We start from the raw sequence: 27,962 nt of genomic DNA on the forward strand, positions 1-27,962 counted from the left end.
CAGATACCCAAGAACGCCAAGAAATACAAAATAAACAAGTAATAATCTTAACAGAACAACAAGACGAGGACTCGGTCGAGTTCTTGCGAACAAATTAATCAATCTTTATACACAGAAAAAAGACAAGGTATACGAAAGCAGGGATATATTTTTTTAAAAAGCTATGAGAAATCAGTCAAAGCAAAATTTAGCAAATCCATATATGAAACAAAGACCTGTCACGATTCCATTCTTACCAGATTAGGCCGTCTGATTGGGAATGGCAGTTACATTGGGGTATTTGTGGGCACATTGAACACTTTTCGGCTCTCTGGACGGGAATTAGAGATCGTTTACAGCGTAGGGCTTCAGCGTTTCATAGATCGGATAACATCGGTCAGATCACACTCACAGCGCAGTTATATCATTCCAGAGCGTAGCTTTTAGCGTATGGCCGAGCATGTGTTGATGTAAATACAGCTTTCTAACATCGCTTTGGGTCCAGATTTGTTGATGTTGTACCCAATCATACCCTATATATCTGAAAAATACAAATTTGAAAAATCGGGGCAGAGGTGGCAAAGTGAACTCGAAGAACATTTATGAAAAAGTGCGCTACATCAAAGGCGATTTGACGATTAAAAATGACTGATGACAAAGTGATAATCTTTTTTTTCGTCCCTGCTTACCCAGCACTATAGCAAAGGCGATATGATGAGTAAAAAAAAAAAAATGATAAAGGCATACAAAAACGCCCCTTGCACTCCTGCCTAGATCCACCACTGGTCTCAGTGAAGCTTTTGTATGCGCAAATAGCCAGACCTAGATTATGATTTATTTGCCTGTTCGCATACGGGCAAATTATTAACACCGTATTCGTATAACTTTTTACGGTTTTTCTTATATGCCGTTTAGCACAAAAGGATGATAACATAGCATTCAAATTTAGTTGAAGAAAATGTTGCATATATATATATATATATATATATATACATGTATAATGAACACGTGGTTTGATAACATATATAATCTAGTGGATGTTAATGTCAATGATTTTTCAACATCATCAAAACAGAAAGGACAAACTATGAAAATAAAGGGATGAAATTCATGAAGAAAACTGTGCGTGGCAGGGCTGTGTTCTATCTTATACCGTGACAAGAATAGTTTACAAACATGTCACATAACATTGCGATGTTCTCAAAGGGCAATCTTTTCTGCCTCTTAAATACGGTCCAAAAAGTTCATACTTGATATCCTGTGGTCACTTCGCCTCCTGAGGAGAAAATTTGTATGGGGGGTTCGCCTCATAGCCCAAAGATCTTTGTCGCTGGTTGGAAACTTTAGAATAAGTCATGATTTGCCCACAACTACCAAACGTCTTTCAAAACGGGAGGGGAGTATTGAAATATTCACTGACAGGATCAAGTCTGAGGAAAGTTTACATATATTGCGATGGGGAAAATGAAAATGGAATTCATTTTAAATCTGAAATTCAGGCAATGTCTAAAACAGCTGCTGGCTTTTTGTCCCCGTGTTTAACACCATGTTGGATGGTGAATATATGTGTGCATATATATATTATATGTATCATATGTGTGTGTGTGTGTCTCTCTCTCTCTCTTTGTGTGTGTGTGTGTGTGTGTGTTTGTGGCGCTCTATGAAAAGTTTCCCTCCATTTGAATTCCACATGTGCTTCCCAAACCCTTCGAGCCGAGAATTGTAACACAAGAGTGACGCACGTTTTTGAAATGTTTAACATATTATTGTTGAACCCGTTACTGCAAAATAGAGGAGAGATTAACCTCTTCAGGGAAGTGAAAGTCAACCGACGTCGACGTTTCCAGGAAGAGGACGGGATGCCTATCTATGCGCGAGTTCGTCATACCGATGGCTTGAATGGAAGCCGCCTGTGACGGGGTCGCTTTCACGGCTGGATACCATGAGAGGGTGACGAGGCGAGGACATCCTCTGGCTTCATAAATGAGTCACTGCTTACTTTGATGTGAAGGGGCGAAAAGGGGACTGAGAAGGCATTTGGGAAATTCAGGATAAGTGAATGACTGATTTTAGTTTGAATAGAGGTGCAATGGATATCAATTATAATGGGCAGTAAGGAGGAGAGAATGTTAAGCAGAGAGGGAGTGGGAGAGATAGAGTGGAAGAGAAACTAGGATAGGACTTTAATAAAACCCAAACTTTAGAGTAATGTTCCACGGTCGTGAAGAGAACGAAATTTCCTCTGTATGATGAGATATTTGGTTACAGGAATAAACTTCTGGTTTTAAAAAGGGCTGTACATGAAGAAATATGATTTTGCAAACAGGTTTTCTTTTTTCCCTTTTTTTAGCAGATAACGAGCTGTTAAAACTTCTGCGTGATATTTGGAAAATGGTGCTGGGATATTTACTGAGAGGGGAGTTTCTAGAAGAAAAAAAAAATACCCGCACTAGAGTCATTAGAAACATGATAAGACGTGTCTTAATAACGTGATGTTAAGAAAATACATCGAACGCATGCGCGGTCTTAATAGTTTTCCTCAAGCGTCCATCTGACGCAGACATGAAAAGCCGTTTCGATTCGAGGTCGATAAATATAAACAGTGTGAGAATATGGAAACGTTTCAGACCATCCAATCGAATCTTGGAGACAAACGAGTTGAACATTAAAATCGTCAGGCCTCCAGGATTAGTGGTTGTCGTAGGGTATACGGACAAACTACACGCTGTAGATGAGCAGGGGCTTCATTAGTCGGCAGAGGGCCTCGGATTTCATACAGTCAGCGTAAACAAAAAACTACACTTCAGGTACCAATGCGCATCGTGCGTGCTGTATTAATGCATATCGCTTATCTTGACAGTCACGTTGCGGAAGACGATAGTTTTTCGTTACCAGGTAACAGGAGTGAGGTTAAGAGAGTAGACATCTGCCGTGCTCTCCCTCTTCAACCTCTTCAGTCGAATAGGCTGGAGTGGAAACTGCATCATTTAATTGACTTTTCTTGAACGTGGGCTCCTACGAAATTCCTCGTCCCAAAATCATGACATAGATCATAACGTATCCCTTCATTGATCATAATGGTAATTTCTTTCACTGGGGCCAAAACCAATCAACTGTGGATGCCTTTTGTGGTTCTATGACATTTGCTCCTGCGACATTTGCTCCCATGAAATATTTGCGCGCTAAGCCAAATATGAAGTCTACCCACAAACATAACCCTAACCCTAATCCTAATCTCCACATCCCACTAAACCCGGAACCCTATCACAGCCCTAACCCTACGTCCTTGGAGAAAATAAGACAGGAGCAATTATCACAGGAGCATATGTCGTGTCACCGGCTGCTACATACTCATTCGAGATTCATTTCATCATTGCACGTGTAGTAGGATTCCGCTGCTCTAACGAATACATTGCTGTTACTCCACCATTGGCGAATGTCACTGAATAACAAACAAAACTGAAGAATATCAGTAAGGTTTGCAAGGTAGGTGTCTTGGTTTAGATCACTTAGTCTACATTAATTGATACTCTATATTACCTTGTCATTAGGCAGCAAGTTTTCGCACAAAGAAATGTGACTCTTTTAAGTGACGAAATTTTAAGTTACGGACGATAGAATCAATACAACTCTGCCTTAACAGATCATATAGAGATATGAAATGACATCTGTATGCAAGTGCGTGTGTATGTGTGTATGTATCATGACTTTGCGTTTTTGTTTTACCTATATTTCCGACGTCCAATTGATAGTGTTTGCAAGTTGCAATATTGTTAGTCTTTTTATTTATATCTATATTTTTTGTTATTTCTATTTCCTTGTACTTTGAAATTGGTATACAGTTTACAATAATGATGTCGTTATTACTTGCAATGCACTTAACAGCTATATTTTGACTCTACATGAATAGGTTATTCGACAGTTATAGCAGTGATTTCGTTCGGAACCGTCGCATTAAAATCCTATGTGTGTTTGCCTTGAAGGTGCTTCCGCAATTATTATTATGCGCATGTAATGCCATGGTGGGCTCGAGTGCGTGGTCACGTGTGACTAGTGGCAATGCCATCCCTGCTTTAGGATTGAGATGTGAAGGCATAGGAGCGTGACCAATCTGCACTGCAATGTACATACATTGTATTATGAATTATGAGCTGCGTTAGTATGGCATGGTGGAAAAAAAAACTTGAAACGATGACATGCCTTAAAGGTGCATACTCTTCAGTTTGTGAAGCAGTGAATGCGACATGGAATTTGAATATCTACCTTAAAAAGAGGTATGTTTTCTTGTTTTACACGTCATTATAAGCCTATTCCTTAAAATGTCTTGTAGCGGCAAGTCGATGATTAACCAAAAACTGTATGTAAATCGGTCCATTCGTGAACTCAACAAAAATATCCATGTAAAACATACAAAATGCATTGGAATGTGTTACATCTAGGAGGTAGGCTTTAAGGCAAGCTTGCCTTGTGAATTTCATTTAGTGAATCATTATGCTAATGGAATTTTACTCAATGAATCCATAATGCTAATGGATTGGTTGAGATTATTTAGTGTTGAAACAAACAAAAAGTTAATTGTAACTTTAATCCTAGAAACGATACAATTTACGCATTTTGATTTACGGTTTGCGATAAACTCCGTCAGAATGTCGTGTTTACTTAAGGTGCATGCAATTTTTGATTTAATGGTTAATAACTCACATCATGTTTGAATACATGAAGTAAGGAACTTAAACACTTTGACACAATTCAGTAGTTGCTTATATTGGTAATTTGCGTATAAAACAACAGTTAACAGCAGATATATACGCCGTGTAGATCTGGCTGTGTTAATACCACGCAAACGGTTGATTTGTGTAACCGATGTTGTCATACTACAATATTATGTTCGTATACATAAGCCCTATGTATCTGTTGACATTGACGCGATTGAATATCAAGATGATATTCAATCCTCCATCCGGTTGTTTGCGGACGACTGTGTTGTCTACCGTGAGATTGTGACTGATGATGACTTTCACTTACTACAGCATGACCTTCAACTACTATCGGTCTGGTCCCAAACTGGCTCATGAACTTCAACGTGAAGAAATGCGGCATCCTCTCAATAACTCGCAAACGCGCTCCCAGTATTTATCAGTACACCCTTTCCAATCAAGTAATTCCCAGAGTCAACGAGTACAAGTACCTAGGTGTGACGTTTACGACTGACCTTCGGTGGAACAATTAAGCACTGCCAGACCATCAGGCACAAGGCAAGCCAAACCCTGGAACTCATCCGCAGAACCTTGTCTCCATGTACTAAAGAAGTAAAGACCAGAGCCTACACTGCACTAGTCCGCCCACAACTAGAATACGCCTCTGCAGTGTGGAATCCTCTTACTTTTATTAATATCAACTCACTAAAGCAAATACAAAAATCCGCAGCCCGCTTCGTCCTATGTGATTACAGCCCAACGTCATCCTCCACAGCCCTAGTAACAGCACTTGGATGGGACAGCCTTCACTCTCGCCGCCTTCTTGCACAATGCACACTTTTTCACAAAATCCAACATCACCTGGTTGCCATGCCCCTCCCACCCGATATCACCCCAGCTAACTACATTGAAAGACAAGATCACCAACTCAAATACACAATCCCTAGATCCACCATTGACTCCCACAAGTATCCATTCTACCCAAGAGCCATAAGACTATGGAATCGCCTGCCGGGACCCGTAGTAAGCACTGCCAACCCAACAATATTTCAAGGAGCTGCTTTACCCATCCTCAGGGCAATGCAGCCTCCTGCTGGATCTGCCACTGTGTAAGAGGATCGACGCTGTTTTTACTCGCACTGAGCACCTATACTCACATTTTATTATATGATAGTGAGACACCTGTACATACACTGAATGACACTCCCTCACGACACACAGTTCGAGTTCATCCCAGTATAGCTTCATGTACAAGCTGCTTCAAGGGATTACTACATCAAGGTATCAAGGTATCAAGGTTTGTTTCTGTTTCTGAGCAGTGAACCGCGCCGCATGCACGAGGTTACACAAGTCCCGTACACTTACAAGAGGGCGCAACGTCTCGCTGGTTTGTGTCATGTTTCCATGGCGATGGAGTGTGGAGGAGTGCTGGCCGCGTGTTCACTACGTTTGATCTAAAATGTGGAAAGTCAAAGCTACATTATCTTATTGATTACAGATGAGAACATTATCGTTAATCTGTCATTTTATTCATTTACACAAGTGGAGAAATAAAACAAATGAAACTGAAACCGAAAACTGAATATTCATAACCATTTCAGTATTTTTTTCTTGGCGGCGATCAAATGTGACACTTGCTCTACACAAGGCTTGATATTCACCGCAATATTTCGCAATGGTTTCATGTTTTCATTGTTAGAAGATTGAAACATTTAGGCCTATAGATTTCGCTCTGCGTGTTTTACGACAAGCTTCAAACATTGTCAGGAAGACAAATACAGAAATAATATGACCGACCATTTTCACTGGTCTAACGTCTTCACCCTGGTTCGGAAGTGACGAATTAAATGCCCCGAGTTTCCTTTAGATTGGTTTGACGATTGTCTTTTCTTTTTAATCACTTTTTAATTACGTGTCATGTCAATGATACATTTTCATTGATTTCCGAGGTGAATTCATTGAATAATTCATCCAAATCACCTTAACTCTACTCCGTGTTATGATGACATATATAAGTGAGCCTTCATAGCGACCTTGGGAAATGATTGATGATGGATGGAAGATGTTCCCAGATGACTGGATGAATATCTAAGATCGCCCACACAACCTCGACATATTTCACCTGGGCTGGCATATGCCGGAGGAGTGAGGATGGGCACCCGCTAGCTGCTCCACATTGAGTACCTTTTTCAAAGCAGATGATAACTATAATCCCTTCAGCCTTGTGCCTTCCACAGCGCTCTGCATGTCATTGGTGACCTAAATTTGAGCGAATGCTCGTAGCCTACCATACAGGCGACTTGGTTGTTCCGTCAACCCGAATGCGTGTATTGTTATGATAGTTCACAGTTGAACATTCACCTTCCCAGTTTGCTCCAGCAATACGTAAAACAATAGGAAAACGAAATGCAAATCTGTTAGGTTCCCGTGGGCAAGCTGGTTGATACCTAAAATTGAAAGGCAACCTTCTATTCCCGCTTTTTTTTTTCTTGAGATTTTAAATCGGAGATTCCTGTGTGCATGTATTTTCATGGGTCTATAGCTCTAAAACTGCCAGTAGATATTCAGCTACATCATGACTTTCATAGGGTAAAGTGCAATTTTTCCTCATGTGTTAGTCGAGTTTTATTCATTGAATAGTAAAATCATACGCAAGGAAAACGGAAGTACAGTGTAAGAGGATTTCAGAATTTCACACTTTTCGAAGAAGTAGCGAGTAATTAGTAAAATCCACTTTATTAAACTTGATGAGGTGATGATCTCAGTGCCTCTGAAATTTCCCATTGGCCTATACACAAATCTCCAGTTACCCAAAGAAGAAATCTACCAAAAAAAAAATACTAAATACATTTCAAAAGAAAGAGAATAATAGAGAAATTGTGACAGCATGACATCTTCAACTTGCTGATTTGAATATTTATAAGGACTGGTCATGAAATGTTCAGAAACAGAAAATATAACTTCTGAACATTCCTAGCTAAAGCAACTGGAAAAAAAACCATTTTGAACCAGCTCAGTTACTTTTGTCCTTAGACCATCAAAGATTTTGCTCTGATTTAACCAGCCCTCCGAGCCAAATAGTATACGGAACTGTTTTTCTGATCTTGCTGAGACGGACGCACAGACAACTCAAAACATAATGCCTCTGTCAACCTGCGAGGTTGAGACGTAAAATTGTCTTCTTGGCACCAAATTCATTCTATAACTATATTGTAATAACAGGAGAATTGTGGAATGTTTACAGTTGCAAAACTACACACTCAAAACATAATTTTCATGAAATGTGTTTGAAGAAATCATCGAGAGGCTTGTGAGATGATTTAGATATTATGAGAAGAAGTTACCAGTCGTATTTCACAATTGCACACGTAAAAACTGTTAAAGGTATAAAACAGGGGCAATTATCAAAGCAGGTCGAGTGAGAAAGGCTTGCTAGTGAGAATGAAGGAGAATGTGGTGGAGTTTCGGCAACATGCACCAGGTCCTCGAAAAGTACCCCCCCCCCCCCCCCACACACACACACGCGTGCGCACACACGCACACACAAAGCTGTTGAGATGAAAGCAATCACTCAGTGATAATTGTTTGAAATATCTGCATCGTACCACCGCATGTTAGTTTGTTCGACTCCCTCCCCGCCCCCTAAAAAATTAAAAAAATTAAAAAAAAATGCTTAAAATGGCCTAAACCTTTTCTTTCCAAGGTAAACATATTTTGGGCAATAACGTTTATGGAAGTTGTAATAATTTTCTTCCTTACTTTAAGGAAATAACATTGTATGTCTTTCCGCTGTTTTTTTTTTCCTTTCTCTCTATCTCTTTTTCTCCCTTCTTATGAATCAGGGCCAGCTGAAAGCAAGTTCAGCCCCTAAAGTCGACATTTAAAACGCGTACTTTACTTGACAAGTTCATTATCCCCACTCCCTCCGTGTGTGTGTGTGTGTATGTGTGTGTGTGTGTGTGTGTGAATCGCGTCTCGTTTTCTTTTTCTTTTGTTTTTTAAACAAGAATGTCGACGATCGAGTAGGTTCAGGAGGTGCTTGCAAAGTTCCGTGCCCTATCTCACCGCGCGCACATATCACAAGCAGGATACTGGGTCGAGAAGCCATGGTTGACATGCACGTATTTTTCTTTATCGCTGCTATATTTGTGTCTCTGCAAAGTTATCTTTTATTACCAGCAGACATGTCAGGAAACTGGATTGGAGGGGATGGTCTCATTGTTAGTATTGCTGGAATTACTTGAAACAAGAGATGGTGGGGAAAAGGAAAAGGAGAAAAAAACAAGTATACTCTCAGTAGGTTCTGCACAGAACAGGAAGAAGAAGGTGAAGGAGGAGGAGGAGGAGAAGAAGAAGAAGAAGAAGAGAGGATGTTCTTTTTTTTTCTTAGCTTTTGTATTAGAGTCCGTCCGCGTGGTTGCATGATGTATAATCACTGTGTCTGAATGCGTGCATGTATACCGTACGTTATACGTAACTATGTACATGTATGCCAGTGTGTATGTATAGTATTATGCTAGCGTCAAGATCTCCTTGAAACGCGCGACAAATCTTGCGTACAACTACCGGGTATATGGTCTTGTAGTTCTTTCATTATTTAGATCACAAATTGCTTGGAGCGTGTGAACTCTGGATGACAAGAGGTCATACCTGGTCATGATTTAATGGCAATCAACAAAAATGAATGAGACTGACAACACCAAAAGCGGTGGCGGCGACGGCGACGACGACAACGAAAACAACGGCGACAATAACAAGCTTTGGGAAAAGCTGCCGTGGCTTGTCATGTGATATCGATTTGGGGGCCTGGCGCTCTTGTATCGGTCACTCACGTGGCATTAACCCTATTTAGTGTGGAATAACGAGATCATCAGATCCTAGCTCCCCTACATCCTTCTCAATTAAGTGACGAGATCGGAGAGAAGTGCGCAACGGCCAATCCGTTAAAGTGGGCACTTACTTAAGGATGTGAACGTGCTGAACAATGAAGATACAGAAAAGGAGGAGATTAGAAAACACAGAACTCCAAGAAAGATATTTCGATAGACGGAAGAAGCCCAGGAGAGAGAGAGAGAGAGAGAGGGGGGGGGGGGGGGGGGGGGGGGGGGGGGGGGGGAGAGAAAGAGAGAGTGAGTGAATGAGACCTGCTAATTGTTCAATTAAAATATTTTATCCATAAGGACGTCATTCAGCTATCAAAATGCATATCAAAGTACATACGCACCCACACACACACACACACAATCAATCAATTATGAATCTGGAGATAAAAAAAGTAAGAGGAAAGAAATTAAAGTACGTACAAAAGAGAACATCTATTTATTTTCGAAAACTTGTGTTATCAGCTTATTCAGAGAAAAATACTTTTTGAAAACATATTTTGTACACCGTATCCATTCAAATTCTCTTGAAGTCGAATATTACTAATAAGTGACGAATACCTTGATTGAATACTTGTTCATGTTCAATGGCCAAATGCTGTCCACCTTTTATGTAGTGCAGTTTACCAGACATTTCCAACGAAATGGATTATATGGGCGCCATAAACATGAAGACCTTTAAGCCAACCATAATCTCATCTAACCGCAGGTGCTGTTTTCTCGAATGGAGATAACTGTCAGTTTTTAATTATCGCCAGAAATGACCTTATCACAACAGAGGAGCTCTCATTACATGTTCCATCATTTCGTACATGTATTTTATGGAGACAACTCTTGTCATGGAAAATGTCACATGATTGATTTTTCTCCTGTGCTCTTTTTGTTTTCTTACATTCATTATAGATTATTAGATACTGAGGGAATCTACCAAAGGACAAAAAGCTGTTCAACAGAAGGAAATCTTTCACAGCAAGCCGTAGATGTCGTGCTATTCATCATGGTAACAGAGGAGCATTATTGGTGCCAAGTTTCTAGCCGTGGACGTCCTTCAATGCTGGAACAGTGCATGTAGGCAGGCTTTTAGGATTTGATAACTTTGACAAGAAAAACATTTCAAACCTTCTGTTGCTCATTTGTCGTTGAACTGGCAAATAATACTCTAATACAAAATGGCAGAAAGTTATGACCAAAGAGCAGAAGCTGAGGCAAGGATTGCCTACCAGCTAAGCTACAACGCCAGCTTTGACGACATGTGGGACAGTAACGTATCAATGGGGGACAGTTTTTCCATGTCCGTATCAGTGGATGACGGGTGCTTAGAACCAAACTACGTGGTATCAGAGGGAGTGAAGGTATTCCTCACCATGTCTTTCGTACTCACCATCGTTGTCTGCGGCTTCGGCAATTGTCTGCTCTGCTTCCTGATTGCAAGACACAAACGCCTGCGCAGCGTCACGAACTTGCTGATAGGTAACCTGGCCGCTTCTGACGCCTTGGTGGCGCTCTTCAGCGCTCCGCTCACTCTCCATTCGTACCTGGTCCAGGACTGGACCCTCCCGGAAATCCTGTGTCCCATCGTGGGGACAGTCAAGATAGTGTCCCTTTATGTATCGGTCAATACGCTCCTCGTCATAGCAGTGGACAGGTAAGAAGACCCAAATTGAACCCAATGAATATATGAACTGCAAGACAGATATTTTAAAACACACACAAACACACACACACACACACACACACACACACACACACACACACACACACACACACAACACAACACAACACAAGTTACAAGGTGTAGCATCTCTGAATAGTGCAGATAGTCCAACAGGGAATCCATGGTCTTGTCGCTCATGAGGAGCTGCTGTGGCTTGTTGGATAAGGCCATGAACTGTCATTCACGAGGTGCCTGGTTTGCGTCCCTTGGTTGCAGTGTGCCCGGTGACACGACATTTGCTCCTACGACGATTTGCTCCAGTCTTATTTTCTGCAGTGACTTAGGGTTAAGGGTTGTGATAGGGTTTAAGGTTTAGTGTGATGTGAGGATTAGGGTTATGTTTGTGGGTAGAATTTATGTTTGGATAAGCGTGCAGATGTTTCATGGGAGCAATTGTCGCAGGAGCAAATGTCATGGAACCAGTGGGCTCCAAGACACTTAATCTTCATTGCCTACTCCTTCGGAAGGGACTTAATGCAGTGCATGGATTGCTTTCTAACTGTAGTATTCATTGCTTTCTCGGCCACCACGTAGAAAACACCCTAAAGACTTTACTACATTTCGATTGTTCACACTTTCATACTATCATACACCAACATTTGTTTTACCACCTGTGCTTAAAAATGAAGGCTGACCAATTCTGCGGACATGCCTTTCTATGCCATGCAAGTCACAGACATTCTACGCCTATGATTAAACGATGTCTTGAGAGATGCCCCAGTTCGACGGAAAGAGACACACTCTTATCCCCTCAACCAGTGACACTGCACATCGCCTTTGAGCATTTACGCATTATCTCGCCCACCCCCCCCCCCCAAAAAAAAAAAAACCTCGAACAGACGAACTAACATATAAACTACAAAAAAAAAAGAACAACACCCACACATGCATAAGAACTTTCACAAGACATCCTCACCCCCACCCCACCCGCGGTATAAAAAAATACATCAATTATATCAAACATTCACAGCAGGGCATCGGTAACAGAAACTGATACAGCAGAAATTTTTATTACAATGATATCGATAACAATCATGTTCAAAGGGCTCTATCCTAATTTGGTCAGTTTCCTTGTTCATTCATTCAAATTAATTTTTTTTACATCTATCCGCATACATAATCATGATTATTGTAAGGTTATACACTTGTACATCACATACGTTGGCATTTCAGTGTCTTCTCTAAGATGTACTTGTTTCAATAAGAGCGATGCCTGTACACTTCTTCAAAAATTCGGGACCAAAATTTTTATAGTTATATTCTGAACACAACTCACAAAGTGACTGCTAAACTTAATCGAAATATTTACTAAGCGTTTATCGGTTATTCTAACATTTGCAAGTAATAATATGAGCTGCATAAAGAATGGTTTCATAAAGTACGGTTTCTCTTCATAGTAATGTAAAGTTCACCTGATTTTTGTTCTTTTTGTGGGGTTGGATGGTGCATTGTATGAGCAATAAGAAACCAATAACATCTTTGAGATTGACCTCGTAATCCTTATAGAAAGTATGTACAGTGAAAGTGAAGTAACAATAACAACAACCAACTGCTGACGCAGACAAAGAGCAATATAAGAAAGTCTAAAATCAAAGAGGAAAGAAATCGAAATAGTAATCAGAGTGCCCGGGTCGCATGTATTGTATGGTGTAAGTGAGACTAGGATTATACAACCTATGCAGCTGTACTTCCGATAAATGGCTGAGTGGAAACCATACCATTCCTTGGCCGCTGCTGTTGAATAATGTGTCAGACACACGCAGATGTAGGCTCTCAAACAATCTGAATCCATCACTACAAATGATCAGAACTTTTAAAGGGGAATGAAACCCACATACATAAATCATGTGGATTGATTGAACACAGCAATATTAGTGCAATACATCCGTAGAAGTTTGAGGGAAATCGGACAGTGCGTTCAAAAGTTTTATTTTTTTTTTCGGTGCAACTATCTCTGAGTGAGAAGACTAGTACAGCTTGTGACGTCATGTATGAAGAACAATAAAGAGAAATTTCTACAAAATTAGAACTTTTTTAAATGAAAAGTATACATTCCTTCGTCTTCTCACTGACATAGTTAGGAGCCTAAGGGTAATATCATTCCCTTTGCTTTGTGAAATAGGTAAGTCTTTCATTATGCTAGAAAAGTGAAAATATATTGAATTTTTGCAATAGCAGTTATTTTCTCTATACACTCTCGCATCGTTCTTCATACGTGACGTCACAAACTGTGGTAGTCTTCTCATCTGTCGATGGCTCTAACAGAACTTTAAACATCGACAACTTATGAACGAATTATCTGATTTCCCTTAAACGTTCAATGATGTGTTACTACATCCACTCAGTCCACATTGTATATTTGGGTTTCTTTGAGTTTCTAATGCCAAATGTGTTTGTTCGTAGAGACGTTCAGCGATCTCGTGATCATGTTCTGGTAGGTTTTTAGGGCCTTATTTCATCACTTCTGCCTGTGCACTACATGTCTCTATCATTATCTATGCTTTGAGTCTTTTCTAAATAGCTGGAATGACTGATCCGAAGATTTTTGGAAAAAAAAAGAATTTGGACAAATATTACGAGAAAAAGCATGATTTTGTGTTGCACAGGTCATGAAGGAAATGCGCTTTGTCGGGAGGAGGCATGCATTTGTTTTCTTTTGCACTTATTGCATGTATGTCTCCTTCAGGGGCATAATTATGACTCAAACAGGGAAAGAGAAATCCTCTTGGGATAAGTTAAAGAAATGAGCATTAACTTAATGCCTAAGACTTCCAAGGTTTAACCGGTTCCTATGACCGGTGGATAACATGATTATGCATGTTATAGCCAAACTTGTTTGTTTGGAGATATATACATATATATATATATATATATATATATATATATATATATATATCAATAATAATGTCACAATAGAGGAATGCATTAAAGGGACTGTACAGTACTGGTTGAGGTAGGGATTCATGTTTTAAACATTCCTCAGTGAGATAAAGAAAAGCCTCTTATGAATATGGAAGAGCATGTAATTCTAAGAAGGATTCGACGTTTATTTGATGAAAATTGGTTTTCAAACGGCTGAGATATCCAAAAAAGTGCTTGTAATGAAAGGCGACATGCCCCAACTTTATTAGTATCTCTTTGTTTCACCTTGTTTTTGGATATCTCAGCCATTTCAAAACCGATTTTCATCAAATAAACTTTTGATTCCCCTTAGAACTGCATGCTCTTTGACATCTCATAGAGTAGTTTCTGAATATCTCACAAAACGTTAAAAGCTATCTTCACCTCGACCAGAACTGTACACACCCTTTAAATGCCAATTGCCTTGATTTTAATTCAAAATCCGAATTTTCGGAGGCCTCCCCCTTCGTCAGGGATGACAGTGCTAATTACAGCATTTACAGCATCCCTGACGAAGGGGGAGGCCCCGAAAATTCGGATTTTTAATTAAAATCAAGGCAATTGGCATTTAATGCATTCCTCTATTGTGACATTATTATTGCTATTTCTAGTACTGCCAATACGCGGAGCAACTATTGTTTCAGTTGTCAGTTATGTGAAAGTGCTACTAAGCAACTTGCTAAGTGTCTTTGGCAGCAGTATCATCCGGGTAAGAGTAACATAGATACATGCACTTCACAAGTAACTGTACAGGCTAACAAGATGAGAGAGAAAAGACCTACGCATGGGTGTGTGTTTGTCTCAAGCATGCACGCATACTCATGAAAATATAAGTCGTAACAATCTCCGCCAAAGATTCTGGTCAGAAGCTTAGTGTTTTTATCTCAACGTTCATATCAGCACTGGTCAAATTCACCCTGTCCACTTAAAATGCCCGGAATCTGATTTCTGCTGATGGCGTCGCCTGTCATTTACATTATTTCGTGGGTTAATAATAACCTCACCCCGCGTAGCGCAGCAGCAGATGGTTCATAGCTGACAGTTGTCGAGTCGCAAAAAGTTGAAGCGAAAGTCATGAACTCAGTAGGAACCAGGTTTGTCAGATTCAATCTGCGTGTAGAACTCCGGTCTCGCTCATTAACTTTTTGCTGTTTACAATCATGTTCATATGTTTCCTTAAGTCATAATATGATTTATATTCAATATTCAAAGCTACTCTTCTGATAACCACAACAAAGAACATAATATTCGAGTATCTCATGAATGCATTAACTTTTATCCCTGTGGCAAATACTGCAGTATGCAACATACGTACAGAAAAGCACTAAATTCACGGCAACGATAGATCGGATAAAATCAGTGTAATGTTTTGAAAGAGTGAAGAAGTTCACCTTTGAAAACAAAATCTATCTCTCTAGATTCAAAACAGATCAACACGAACTCCAAATTAAAAAGAGTAAAATCCTACAGAAATGTATTTTAACGTAAGCGCATCCTCGCTTTTATTCAAGTTCAAAAAACAAAACTAAAAAACCACACACACTGACATACACACACGCAAATATATAAAACGCATTGATTTTAGAGTCATGGAGTTTCTGCCATGTTTCTGTGAGATTGACCGTCAAGTCTTTTTAACTCAAGTACTCTATGAAATTTGAACATTGATGTTTAAAGTGTATGAGACGAGGTGTCCGCTCCATTGAATAAGAGAATTAATGATAGTCGAAGTCACGAAATACGAAAACAAACAAAGCTGCATATAAAGATTTAATACGAGGTCGATGTTCAGTTGTATGTGCCAACTGAGGGAACCTACAGTCAAAATGATTTTTTTTAGAGGTGAGTCGAAATTAAAACAGCATTTGGAATGAACAAGGTATTATCAATAAAATCAATTCCAATTCTCTGATATTTATTTGATTCGACAGGGTTGTGATATTTCAAAATAGAACACGATATTGACTTGAGAAATGGTATAAAATGTGTGAATACGATAACCTTTGAAAATGGATCCTGGGCCCTGTTTTATGAAGAGTTAAAATTGATTATATACTTGTACTTGATTTCAACTGTAAGTTTATGGCAGCCTGTGTGGTAAGGAAATCTAAAATCGATTTTATCTTTTGATAAAACGGGACCCAAGTCGTTTTTAACCTCTTTTCACCAGACTCTTACTTTCTCTACAAGCAGTGTTCCATGTTTACATCAGAGGTGTTGACCGAATGTTAGAAAGCAAATATTCAGACAGTAGCCTGTATCCCCGCTATGTGGACCGGATGATAACTTGGCTATTTTGGATTTAATATTCCGTCGTCGCGTCACTTCTATGTTAACTGGCCATGTTTTTGATGGTTTTAATCATTATTAGGTATACCTGTGTATAAGAACAAAAATTAATTGCAATGGTGTTTAGTAGTAGTGCCCTTGCCTGTTCCGTTGTTATACAAAAAAAGGTTGATATTTGCAGGTCTGTGTGCGCTCTCGTATAGCCACATTTTTGACGAATTTTCCCCAAATTGAGTACAGAAGTTTACTCCATTTAAATTTGAACCTCTCATATAGTTTTTGATGGTCCTGCGCTTAACTTTTTCGACTTTTATAGGGTCAAAGGCAGCCATCATTTATCGTGTACACTCCGTGTACACTTCTTGACTGACCTCTCCAGTGGTGTGGAGATGTAAACTTAGACCCCTGACACCCTTTCTTTTTAATGCTGTCTCCAGTGACCCGTATACCTTTCACAGGGTGAGATGTCTTTTCCTGGTCGATGTTTTGTGCGTGACCTATAGGCCGCACTTCATGACCACGATGACGGATTTACTTTTATTACAAAATAGATATGGAAATCTTTTTAAAAATCTAACCATTTTGTAATTTTTGGTGATATTACCCTTTTATGTTCCGTTTTAAGGATGTTAAATTGCGTTCTGAGAAGTGCAATATATATATATATCCACGATGACGGATTTACTTTTATTACAAAATAGATATGGAAATCTTTTTAAAAATCTAACCATTTTGTAATTTTTGGTGATATTACCCTTTTATGTTCCGTTTTAAGGATGTTAAATTGCGTTCTGAGAAGTGCAATATACAAATCAAATATTAATGAAGTGTCAGATTTTTGGTTGGATGTTGAATACATTATATGTTTGTCGTTATATGTATTTATGGTGCATTTGTGAATATATTTTTGTTAAATGTTTTATGTGTTTATCTGGATGACTTGAAAAGAGATCAATTTCCGAAATAAAATGTACAACAAAGATTGAAATTGAAATTGAAATAATTGAATGACTCAAACAAAGTACACAAAAAAAAAAAATCACCCTACCCATCACCGTTCATCTGATATACGAGGAGCACTTTTCGTAGGGGGAATTCAGGAGGAAAGCATGGAGAATATACCTCCCCGAGGCTCTGGCCTTTACAAGCCCTGCACATTTCACGAGTTGATTTAGGTGTAAACCGCACGTCACCCACGCCTTCCACAGCCAGCAAATCACAGTCAATGACTTGGGACTGCCTGGAACGGTCGGTTGAGAATGACACAAAAGTAGCTCAGCCCTGATGTATATCATATCACGTAAACATTGTTAGATAAACTTATCATTGGGAGTGTGTTTCTACGCTGCGGAAGGTCTCAAACGAAACGGGACAGGTATGTTATGAATCACAATGCCTTTTCCATTTACGTTTACCAAACTTGTCTTAACGTTAGGTTTGTTAGGTCAGTTTGGTGCCGTAAATGGGAAGGAAACACTTACATTCAAACTTAGGTCAAAGGCCATTTTCTAGTCCAAGCAACAACATTGTGGGTTAAAACAAATCCCAACAAAATTAATCAAGTCCAAGGATGAGAACTGGACACAATCCGAACCTAGGACTCCCTGTTGAGAATTAAGAGTCTTGCCACAGTACCACGGTGCTAACAGAACTGTCTTTTATCCCCGGGCACTTGTACGATGTCTTAAGCAAGCAGAAATACAAAAGTTATTTTGACGCACGCGGTGTTATCATCGGCTATCATATCGACATGAAGGACCACATCGAATTCATGCCGCTCAGTCATGGAGGGACGAGCTGTCAAATCAAAATTTTCTAACAACATAAATCCAAAATTGACCCTTGCAGTGCTGTCGTGCAACTATATCCAAACTTAAGAGAATTCAGAACGCCGCAGCGCAAATTAGGAAAACCCTCAACCATACCCTCACAACTGAATCTTTTTATTAAGCTCGTTGAGATTTTATCAGCATATTCGACAAACAGTTTATTTGATTATTAACAGTAAGCGAGAACGAGCTAGTCGCTATCATTTAGGTAGGTGAGTGCGCAGACGATGACCAAACAGGGCTCGTTCATTGCCTGTCTTGCATTTCGACGATTAGGGCAGGATTAATCTTATGTCTGTCTGTCTGTCTCTCGCTCTCCTTATCAGTCATTTTGTTCATTCTCATCGCCGTTTTCAGAGCTAGCTCAAAGGAAAAAGTATTCAAGTGAAGAATAACATTTTCCTAACGGTTATCTTTTGTCAAACACGTGACAGCAAGCAATGCTAAATTAATCGAGCTTAACAACCTCACTATAAAAAAGACCATGGAAACTTTGGTAATATGATCGCTTTGACTTTAACGAGATTAAAAATGTTTGAATGTAGTTAAAACTAATTCCTTAACATTATGTTATATGTATACAATAATGTGTATGTGACTGTATTTTTGATATGCATGTATTTTTGCATATGTAAAAACATTACGTGTATTGCAGCTGTATATGCTGAAGTGTAGGTGTGTTTGTATTTTATATACAGTATTTGATTTTCTGTTTCTGGCGCTATCTTTTTTTTAATGTCTTTGGTCACAACCCTAACTGGCGGCGTACTCCTATACCGCTGTGTTTGGCAAAACTGTAAGAAAGTAAAGGCTTCAATACGGAAAAAAAATCTTTCGGTTTAAAGTCGGAATCGAATTTAGTCAGTTTACCCTGATGCCAGCTCGATTCATACATTTACAAGTTAATGCATTTATTCATTTTATTTTCATTCATTCCTATATTAGTTGAATATCGCCATCATTCATGTTTACCCAAGATTGAACCCATTTTTGTGTCGTATCACGCTTCTCTTCCTCATATTTTTTTTCAACAGAAAGCGCATGATAAACGTGATGCTGCGCCATAGAAACAATTTTCTCTATCTTTTGCATATTTCTTACTGAAACACTATTTCATCAGATGTTGCCATATCTCTTTTGGACGACTCTGGATGATAGGTTGGCCACACTTGTAAGTAATGACGGGGATCTTTAGTCAGAATAATGCCACTCAATGCTACTTGTTGTTGGTTTGTGAAATAGAATTGTTCAGGAGATGCATGAAGAATTGCGAAGGAGAAAATGAGGTGCGGAAAGGAAAGGCATAAGAAAAAGTCTTATGGATAAGTACAGAAGTTACAATCTAACTAACATCACATTTGTGACCATCATAAACTCTCTAATGATACATTATTTATTTCGTTAACCAGCTGAACAACTTTAGACATTTGTATGATCCGCTGAGGAAAATACATGCATGGAAATTAACAAATGAATGACAAATCTTGATGACGATGGCAGTAAATTCATATTAATTTAAACCAAGGAACAATAGGCAATGTAAATAATTGTTGTGCTTGTAGGCCTACTAAGAAATACACGTCAAGTGTAATTCAAACATCAAACGCACAAATAAGAACATTACTAGTTTCCCTTGCCCAAATATAATCGTCTGTGCAAGGTTCATGATGGTCCAGAATGTGCTGTAACCAACATCAAGCAAGCGTTTAGGCTTTACTTAAAATTATGTCTCCTAAGAGGTAAACAGAAATGGCGGGAAAATAGTAGACATACTTGAACCCAATCCGTCCATCTGCATTAGGGACGTGGCTTCAATAACTAAAACGCCTCAGCTGGCGACAGATCGGCCAGGCCTTCTGGGCTGCAAACAGCTGACTCGAGGACATAGTGATGACGACTCGAGGATTACCATTTGTATTGTCTGTAAAACATCAACGAAAATTGGTATTAGCCTTCCACTGTCTGCTCAATATCTTTCCCAAAGAGCCATGAATAAATGTATATTAACCACGTACACATACATGTACACACATACACACTCGTACGTATCACACAATATATCTGTATGCATGTGAGTTTACACTGCAAAAACAGTGGTGTTAGATTTAACACCACTGGTGTTGAATCTAACACCGGCCGAACTTCAATAAAGGAAAACACCATCTGGTGTTGAAGTAACACCGTCTCTGGTGTTAAAATATCCAACACCCATGGGTGTTAAAGGGTGTAAAAATATACCAACACCAGCCTCGGTGTTTTTTCAACACTTAAGAGAGTGTTAAGAAGTTGACACCATAATGGTGTTCATTTGACATCCCAACACCAGTTATGGTGTAAGTTCAACACCCGTGGTGTTAAAATATACCAACACCAGCTTTGGTGTTGCTTAGATTATTGATAAGTTGACACCACTTTGGTGTTCTTTTGACACCCTTTAACACCAATGACGGTGTAACTTCAACACTATTTGTTGTTAGAATCTATACCCCAACACCTGTCATGGTGTTATTCTAACACTTCAAAGTGTTATAAGTTTGCATTATTTGGTGTTTATTTGACACCACAGAAGTGTTGATTCAACGCTTCAGAGTGAGAAATAAATTCCAAGTGATGCCAACTTATTAACAATTTAAAGTGTCGATACCTCGACATCATTTCACACTCTCCACATTCAATCGCACAAAATAACACAGTAATGTAAGTAGGTGAAAAACAGTCACGTGCTACTAGGTTGTTTGTATTTAATAAATTATGTCTGTCACAACAAAACACAATAATTCTATTACATGTAATGAAAGCCTCATCTCTACAATATAAGTATCAAAATGGAATACCTTTGACCCTGTCAGTTGGTTCTTTGATTATCTATGCAAATGAGATACATTATGGCTATTGTAGGCTAAAATATCAAATTTAAATACTCACTCTGAATACCTTTGGCCTTCTTGGCACTATCAAGTTGAATTTTCAAATAAAATTGATACTAGTATTATATCTTCTTGGCTCTATCATTCAAATGTTCAAATTGAATTGCCTACTCAGCTGTATAATTCAAATATTCAACATAGATCATCCAGTCTGGTTGTAAAATGTTAACATAAAAAAAAAATTATACTCTTTCTTTTGATCAATGCTATTGCAAGTGATGATACAAACATGTGAAATTCGGATCATTTAAATATTCAAATGACACACATAAGGCCTTCTTGGGCCAATATTTTCAACTCGAACTGGATGTAATTGATACCCCCACCTAAAACTTAGAGAGTTAGCTCAATTCATGATATTCTTGTATGCCTTTTGTTGAAAAAAAAGTACAATGTAACAAATGTTGTTACCATAGCAAGATTACTCAACAGTGAGATCAGTGTGCGACTCATTTTAAGATTACACTGGTTACATGAGCGAAACCTCAAGTCAAATGCTAGAAAACTGAGGGAGCTCACCCAATTCACAGTATTTTTTGTTTGATTTTCATTTTAAAAGATGGTTGCCATTACATTAGCACTCTGTGCAATATTTCAGGCCAGATGCTCAGAAACTGAGGGAGATTGCATAATCAACTGTTGTGTAAGTTTTTAATTTGAAAATGTCACTGCCATGATAACACTTTCTTTGACCGATACAAAAGATGACATTTGCACATTAGCGCACTACAGTGGTCACGTGCCAAATTTCAAGTCAAATGCCTAAAACATGAGGGAGTTATGAGTCAATCACAATATCGATTGCTTTGTATTAAAAAAAAAATAAGTTAGCATGGCAACGCATTGTTTAACATTGACGAGAAAAGTGTTTTGCACATCTAGAATTTATCTTGTCACAATATATAGGTGTCATATCTCAAGGGTATTGCTAACTAGAAATATCACTTAAGGTGATTAATACCCCCGCCCCGTGACAGTCTTACCCAAGGAATGATCTTTCCTTGATCTTCTGCCATTTAAATGCCGTTACCATGGCAACGCAGCTTCCGACACGTCCGAAAAATATGTCTTGCACATCTTCCCACCAAGACTATTGTGTGTGCCACATTTCATAAGCTTTTGTCAAAAACTGAGGAAGTAGTTCAATCCACAAGATCTTTCCTTGATCTTCCACCATTAATATGCCGTTACCATGGCAACGCAGCTTCCGACACGTCCAAAAAATATGTCTTGCACATCTTCCCACCAAGACCAATCTGTGTGCCACATTTCATGAGCTTCAGTCGAATACAGAGGAAGTAGTTCAATCCGCAAGATCTTTCCTTGATCTTCTGCCATTTATATGCCGTTACCATGGCAACGCAGCTTCCGACACGTCCGAAAAATATGTCTTCCACATCTTCCCACCAAGATCAAGGTGTGTGCCACATTTCATAAGCTTTGGTCAAAAAACTGAGGAAGTAGTTAAATCCGCAAGATCTTTCCTTCATCTTCTGCCATTAATATGCCGTTACCATGGTAACGTACTTTCGGGTACTGTCAAAAAATGCGTCTTGCACATCTACAACCAAAGGCACACATCTGTACCAAGTTTCATGGAAATTGGGCATAAACTGAGGAAGTAGTTTGCAACGCAAAATTTTCCATCATTTTGGCTCATAATATGTGAGCTGTTACCATGGCAACATACTTTTTGTCACTGTCAAGAAATGTGTCATGCTGACCTATATCCTAAGACAAACATTCAATATGAATTCCATGAGAATTGGAAGAACACTGATGAAGCAGTTTTGCCATGAAGCATTTTGCCCTATATTTTACCAATAACATGCCATTACCATGGCAACGCACTTTTTGCCACTGCGGAAATATGTGTCTTGCACATTAACATATTCAGACGAACATCTGTACCTAATTTCATAAAAATTGATCAAAAACTGTGGGAGGAGTTCGCGACGCAAGATTTGTACCCATTTTTGCCCATAATATGCCGTTACCATGGCAACGTACTTTTGGGTACTGTCAAAAAATACGTCTTGCACATCTACAACCCAAGGCACACATCTGTGCCAAGTTTTATGGGAATCGGTTGAAAACTGAGGAAGTAGTTCGCGACGCAAGATTTGCAACGGACCGACCGCCCGACCGCCCGACCGCCCGACCGCCCGACCGCCCGACCGTCCGACCGTCCGCTGATTCCTATATACCCCCTTCAAACTTCGTTTGGCGGGGGTATAAAAATTGAGAGAGTAAGCTCAATCCACTTGTAGTTTATACGATTCTCATTACAAAATACCATTAACTTGACAACATACTATTTGACAATGACGAAAAATAAAATTTGCACAGGTACATAATACAGTGGTCACATGTGCCAAATTTAAAGTCAAATGCTCAAAATCTGAGGAAGTTAGCTGAATCCACATCGTACTTGTGGATGATTTGTATGAAGATGCTGTTGCCATGGAAACGGATTTATGACCCCCACAAACAGTGTCTTGCACGATAACATATTATCATAGTGACCATATGTATCAAATTCAAATTTAAATGCTAAAAAAAAAGAAACTAAGAGAGCAGCGCGATCCACACAATTTTGTATGATTTGTTTAAAAACTGCAATTGCCATGGCAACAGATTTCTGGACAATCGAATTTCAACAGAATTGATTTAAAACTGAGTAGCTTGATCCACATTCTGTATTTGTAATCTTTATGAAAATTTGATGTTACCATGGTAATGCATTACTCCATACTGACACATGTAAACTAGGACATGTAAAAATTACAAGGTCGTTGTTCAATGTCCCCTGGACTAAAGGTAATCACCTCCTCATCAAAAACTGTCATCGACTAATGGAGAGTACTGCTTCATCAACTGTATACAACTTGTATCATCAGTCTCTATCTCGGTTCCTCCATAGAACTGGACTTGGAGTATCTTCCCAGTTTCATTGTCACAATGATGATTCTTCAAGTGTCTTCTAAAACCATTGAACGAATCAAATTATGTCCGTACACAGGCCCCCTGGGCGCAATTTATTGTTTGTCCATCACTCAGTCCATGTTCGTATGGCAAACAGTGAAAAAAAAAAGCAGTTTCAGTGGGAACTCCTAAAGAATGCATCACTTCATTATCTATTTGAAAGTTTAGATCTCGGTTCACGAACTCAGGGTAATTCCAAATGTCCAAAGGTTGATGAGAGGTTTTGCATACCGTAGACAAAACACATATTTAATGTGCTTTGAACAATGTGTCGAAGGCACTCTGAATGATATCACCAGGGCAGGGTGTACCAAGTGGTCAACAATGAAGTAATATTGGTACACATGTATGTTATCCTTCTGACGTCCTCTGTCAAGCAAGCTGCATCTTCTGATCTTCAAGCAAGCAAGCTGCATCAAGAGCTGCATCTTCTTCTGCTTTCCCTCTTCAAGTGGTGATCAAAACTAGCATCAGGCTGAAAATGTAAGGAAACAATGAAAAACAAACAGACATTGTATGAATCTATTACAAATAAAAACTAGACAAATTTGACTGTGACCTTTATTTCGATTCCATAATGCAATTTGATAGACTCAGTCATACATAGGCTTAACACATTTTATTCACATTTATGATTAATTGAACAGATTTCAAGCTATCACACACACGGAGGGATGGACTACTCAAAACCATAACAATTCAGGCACCACTTCTTGGCTGAGGATAATAAATGGATCTTATTCCATTTTACTTAAAGATCACTATAATTTCACAATTAAAACTCACTTATACCTATTTTTTCTTAAAGAAGCTTTGAAATTTATCACTTTTCTCTTATTCGTGACTGATCAAAAAGCAACTTCAAAATTTTAGCCTACATATGGGGAAGACAATCTTTAAAGTTCAAGGATCGACTTTGAAGCATTCACGAGTAAAGTTCTCGTCGACATCAGGACATAACCCTGACAAAGGCAAGTGCGCAAAAATATTAACATCCAAAAAAAAAAGTTAACCTGTGAAACATTGAAAAGCAAGTGATCTTAATAAATTACATAGTCCAACAACACAAAAAAAACCCAGAAAATTTCCCTTGACCTCTAATTTCTTTTCTAATACAAAAACAGATCATAGAAAGTAGAAAATGCAAAATCAATTAAACTCCTAAAAATCAATTTCATTTTCAGAATACCAAAGTACTGTGAGTTCTAATTGCCTGTCCAAAATGACTCATAAAGGCTTGTTCAGATATGATGAGTCAAACTCCGGCAACATTTTAGTGCACAAATCAATGCGATATGAGATGGTAAAAAACAAACAAATAAACAGATCAAAATGCAACAAAACAAAACAAAAACACTGAGGCAAGAGGAATATATTTTGCCACACAGTGGCAAGAAGTTATGGTGCAATCAAGCTCAAAAGTAAGTGAAGATACAATGTCATGAGTTTATCTTTATCTTATTTTTTTTTTTGAGTCATGTGCATTCATTAACATAATGAAAGTGGCGTGGTTCGGCGCACCATATCTGAACACTAAAAATGTCAGGGGGTTTGTCGCATCATATTTGAACAAACCTTATAGTCATGTAGACTTACCTTTTGAAATCGGATAAGGTAGTCTATAGCCAAAGCCACAGCAATCTTGCACAATCCTTGCGCCCTGGTTCACAGGTGGAAGCAGATAGAGTACAAGAAGGATTTGCAGGTTACTTACATTCTACATGATGTGTTGTAAGAAATGCATGTTATATACAATATATTCTACGACTCATTAACAAAGTATCCAGGTATCAACAGAAATTATCAGTGAATTGCACTGCATAATCAGGGAGCATTAAGTAAAACATATGATCCTTCATGTAGGATGAACCCATGGGTTGTTGTGTGACTTCTTTAAAAAAGAAAAAGAAAAAAAACTCTTCTTTATTTCATCAGCATCTCCAAAATAACAAAATTACATTACATATTGATTTGTGACTGTGAACTTTTATATTACAATTGAGTTTGGTGAAATCCATTCATCTGCCTTTGAAAAATCAAAGTCACAAGATATTTCCTGCATTTTTTTTTTCATAATGAAGGGCTCCTGACCCTTGATTATTGACCTCATAACCCTCATCGACTCCAGGGAAACGTTTGATAAAATGTATTGTCAGATGCAAAGATTTCAGCTACTTATAACAGTTGTCACCAATGACAAGTTTTGTAGAGAGCCCCCTGGATTTACATAGCCTTACCAAGTTTCATTCACAGATGATTGTTTTCAACTTGCGGCATGATACACAAGAAACGATATTGGATGGATAGACATCTAGAACATAAAAAAGGGGCTTTTAAAACCTATAGTATTGTGCATACCCTGACTGCTACCAGGTCTGGTGGTACACTATTTGATGATTGCTCCAAGTCTCATGAATCCACATCAGTTTTCCACATGTGTTCTCCCAGCAATCTCAACAGCTTGACTATGGTTTCTGAAGGCTTTCCTCTTGCTAGCTTGACAAGACCTTCCACCAAAAACTGGCCACTGCTCAAAAAAGCTTGGCATCGTTGCCTGGGAGAAGGAGTGAGAAGTACTGTTCAACCTGCAAGTGTAAGGACCATGAACATACATAATTATCAAGTGTCTACAAGTCCGCAAGCTGTCAAACTGGTGCGCAAGGTGTGATGCACTGGCTTAGGATTCAAAGTACTGAACATCCACATAACTGCACTAGTGTATTTACTGTATACAAGTGCATGAAACAGATTTATCTTGTGTGCATGAAAGATTTGATCAGAACTGCAGAAAACAAAGGGTTTTCTTCAGGTGGCTTCAGATTAATTCAGTCGGTGATTCTATTATATACAGTATACCTACTTGAGATATGCTCATAATTTCAAGTTCGTTTTAATTAGCCACCAGTGGGTGGGGGGGGGGGGCAATAATATCCTGCTTCCAGGTATTCATCATCTTTATGCAGTGTACATTTATGCAAATATTATTTGAGGAGAAATGGAAAAATCAAATGCCATTTTGCAATTGATCTACTCTCATTTTCAAGGTTTTTTAGATAGATAATAAAAGGTCTTTTTGCAATTCTGTCATTTTCAACATTCTCAAGTGCACTATTGTCAATATCATTATGTGTGGCAATAACATAAGTATGGGGAAGAGGCATATTCCAGAAGGGATTTTTTTTTCAAGAGATTATTTTAACAAATACTACCATCAAAGTAGACGTATATTCCCTCATCTGAATCATGAAAAAAGCGATGATACATGTATTCCATTTTGACTCATTTGTGAAATTTAGGATCAGTTCTCAGACAGAGAACAACTGCCAGTTATTAATATAGGCTGTGATTCTGTTTCTCGCTACCCTTGAACTCGCATCTTACAATTAGATCTAGAGTCTAGAGTCTTAACATGGACTCGGTGGAAATACCGGTTTTACATGCATGTGACGTCATCAACTTTATAAGAGCATATTCTTATATAATGTAAATTTGTAAGCGGTTAGCAAACTCATAAATAGTAGTACTCATATTAGAAACTAGTTAGTAGATTCTAACGTAAGATCCATGCGCAAACACTAGCGTCCTATATAGGCCCCTACGTTCCTACGTGTACACTGTAGCTACTGAAAACATCACGTAACCTGTTGCGATAAACAAAAATCGGGTCGGGAGAACCCCCCACCCAGCCCCTTTAATCGGGTATTTACGCTCTTTTTAGAGCGATATTTGCTACTAGTACCTAGTACTAATTTAAACCTAAC

General features: G+C 38.7%; 1 protein-coding gene and 1 long non-coding RNA gene across 3 annotated transcripts in view; one reads left to right on the top strand and one right to left on the bottom strand.

The window, feature by feature from the left end:
* The window catches only part of LOC139736120 (prokineticin receptor 2-like), a 123,737-nt gene that overhangs the window by 73,061 nt on the left and 22,714 nt on the right, over positions 1–27,962 (top strand). For both annotated transcript variants that reach the window (XM_071646852.1, XM_071646853.1), the window contains exon 2: positions 10,460–11,201. In XM_071646852.1, coding sequence (XP_071502953.1) covers positions 10,726–11,201 — 476 coding nt within the window. In that variant the 5' untranslated portion in view covers positions 10,460–10,725. The remainder of the gene's footprint in view (positions 1–10,459; positions 11,202–27,962) is intronic.
* On the bottom strand, positions 24,564–26,900 carry LOC139736122 (uncharacterized). Its single transcript, XR_011711239.1, has 3 exons — positions 26,560–26,900; positions 25,798–25,861; positions 24,564–24,676 (listed from the first exon to the last, which is right to left on the bottom strand). It is a non-coding gene; the product is annotated as an uncharacterized lncRNA (long non-coding RNA).

The sequence above is a fragment of the Diadema antillarum genome, unplaced genomic scaffold, assembly GCF_040938485.1.
Source record: "Diadema antillarum isolate AM-2024a unplaced genomic scaffold, OU_Dant_1.0 seq00000622_RagTag, whole genome shotgun sequence".
Classification (NCBI taxonomy): Eukaryota; Metazoa; Echinodermata; class Echinoidea; order Diadematoida; family Diadematidae; genus Diadema; species Diadema antillarum.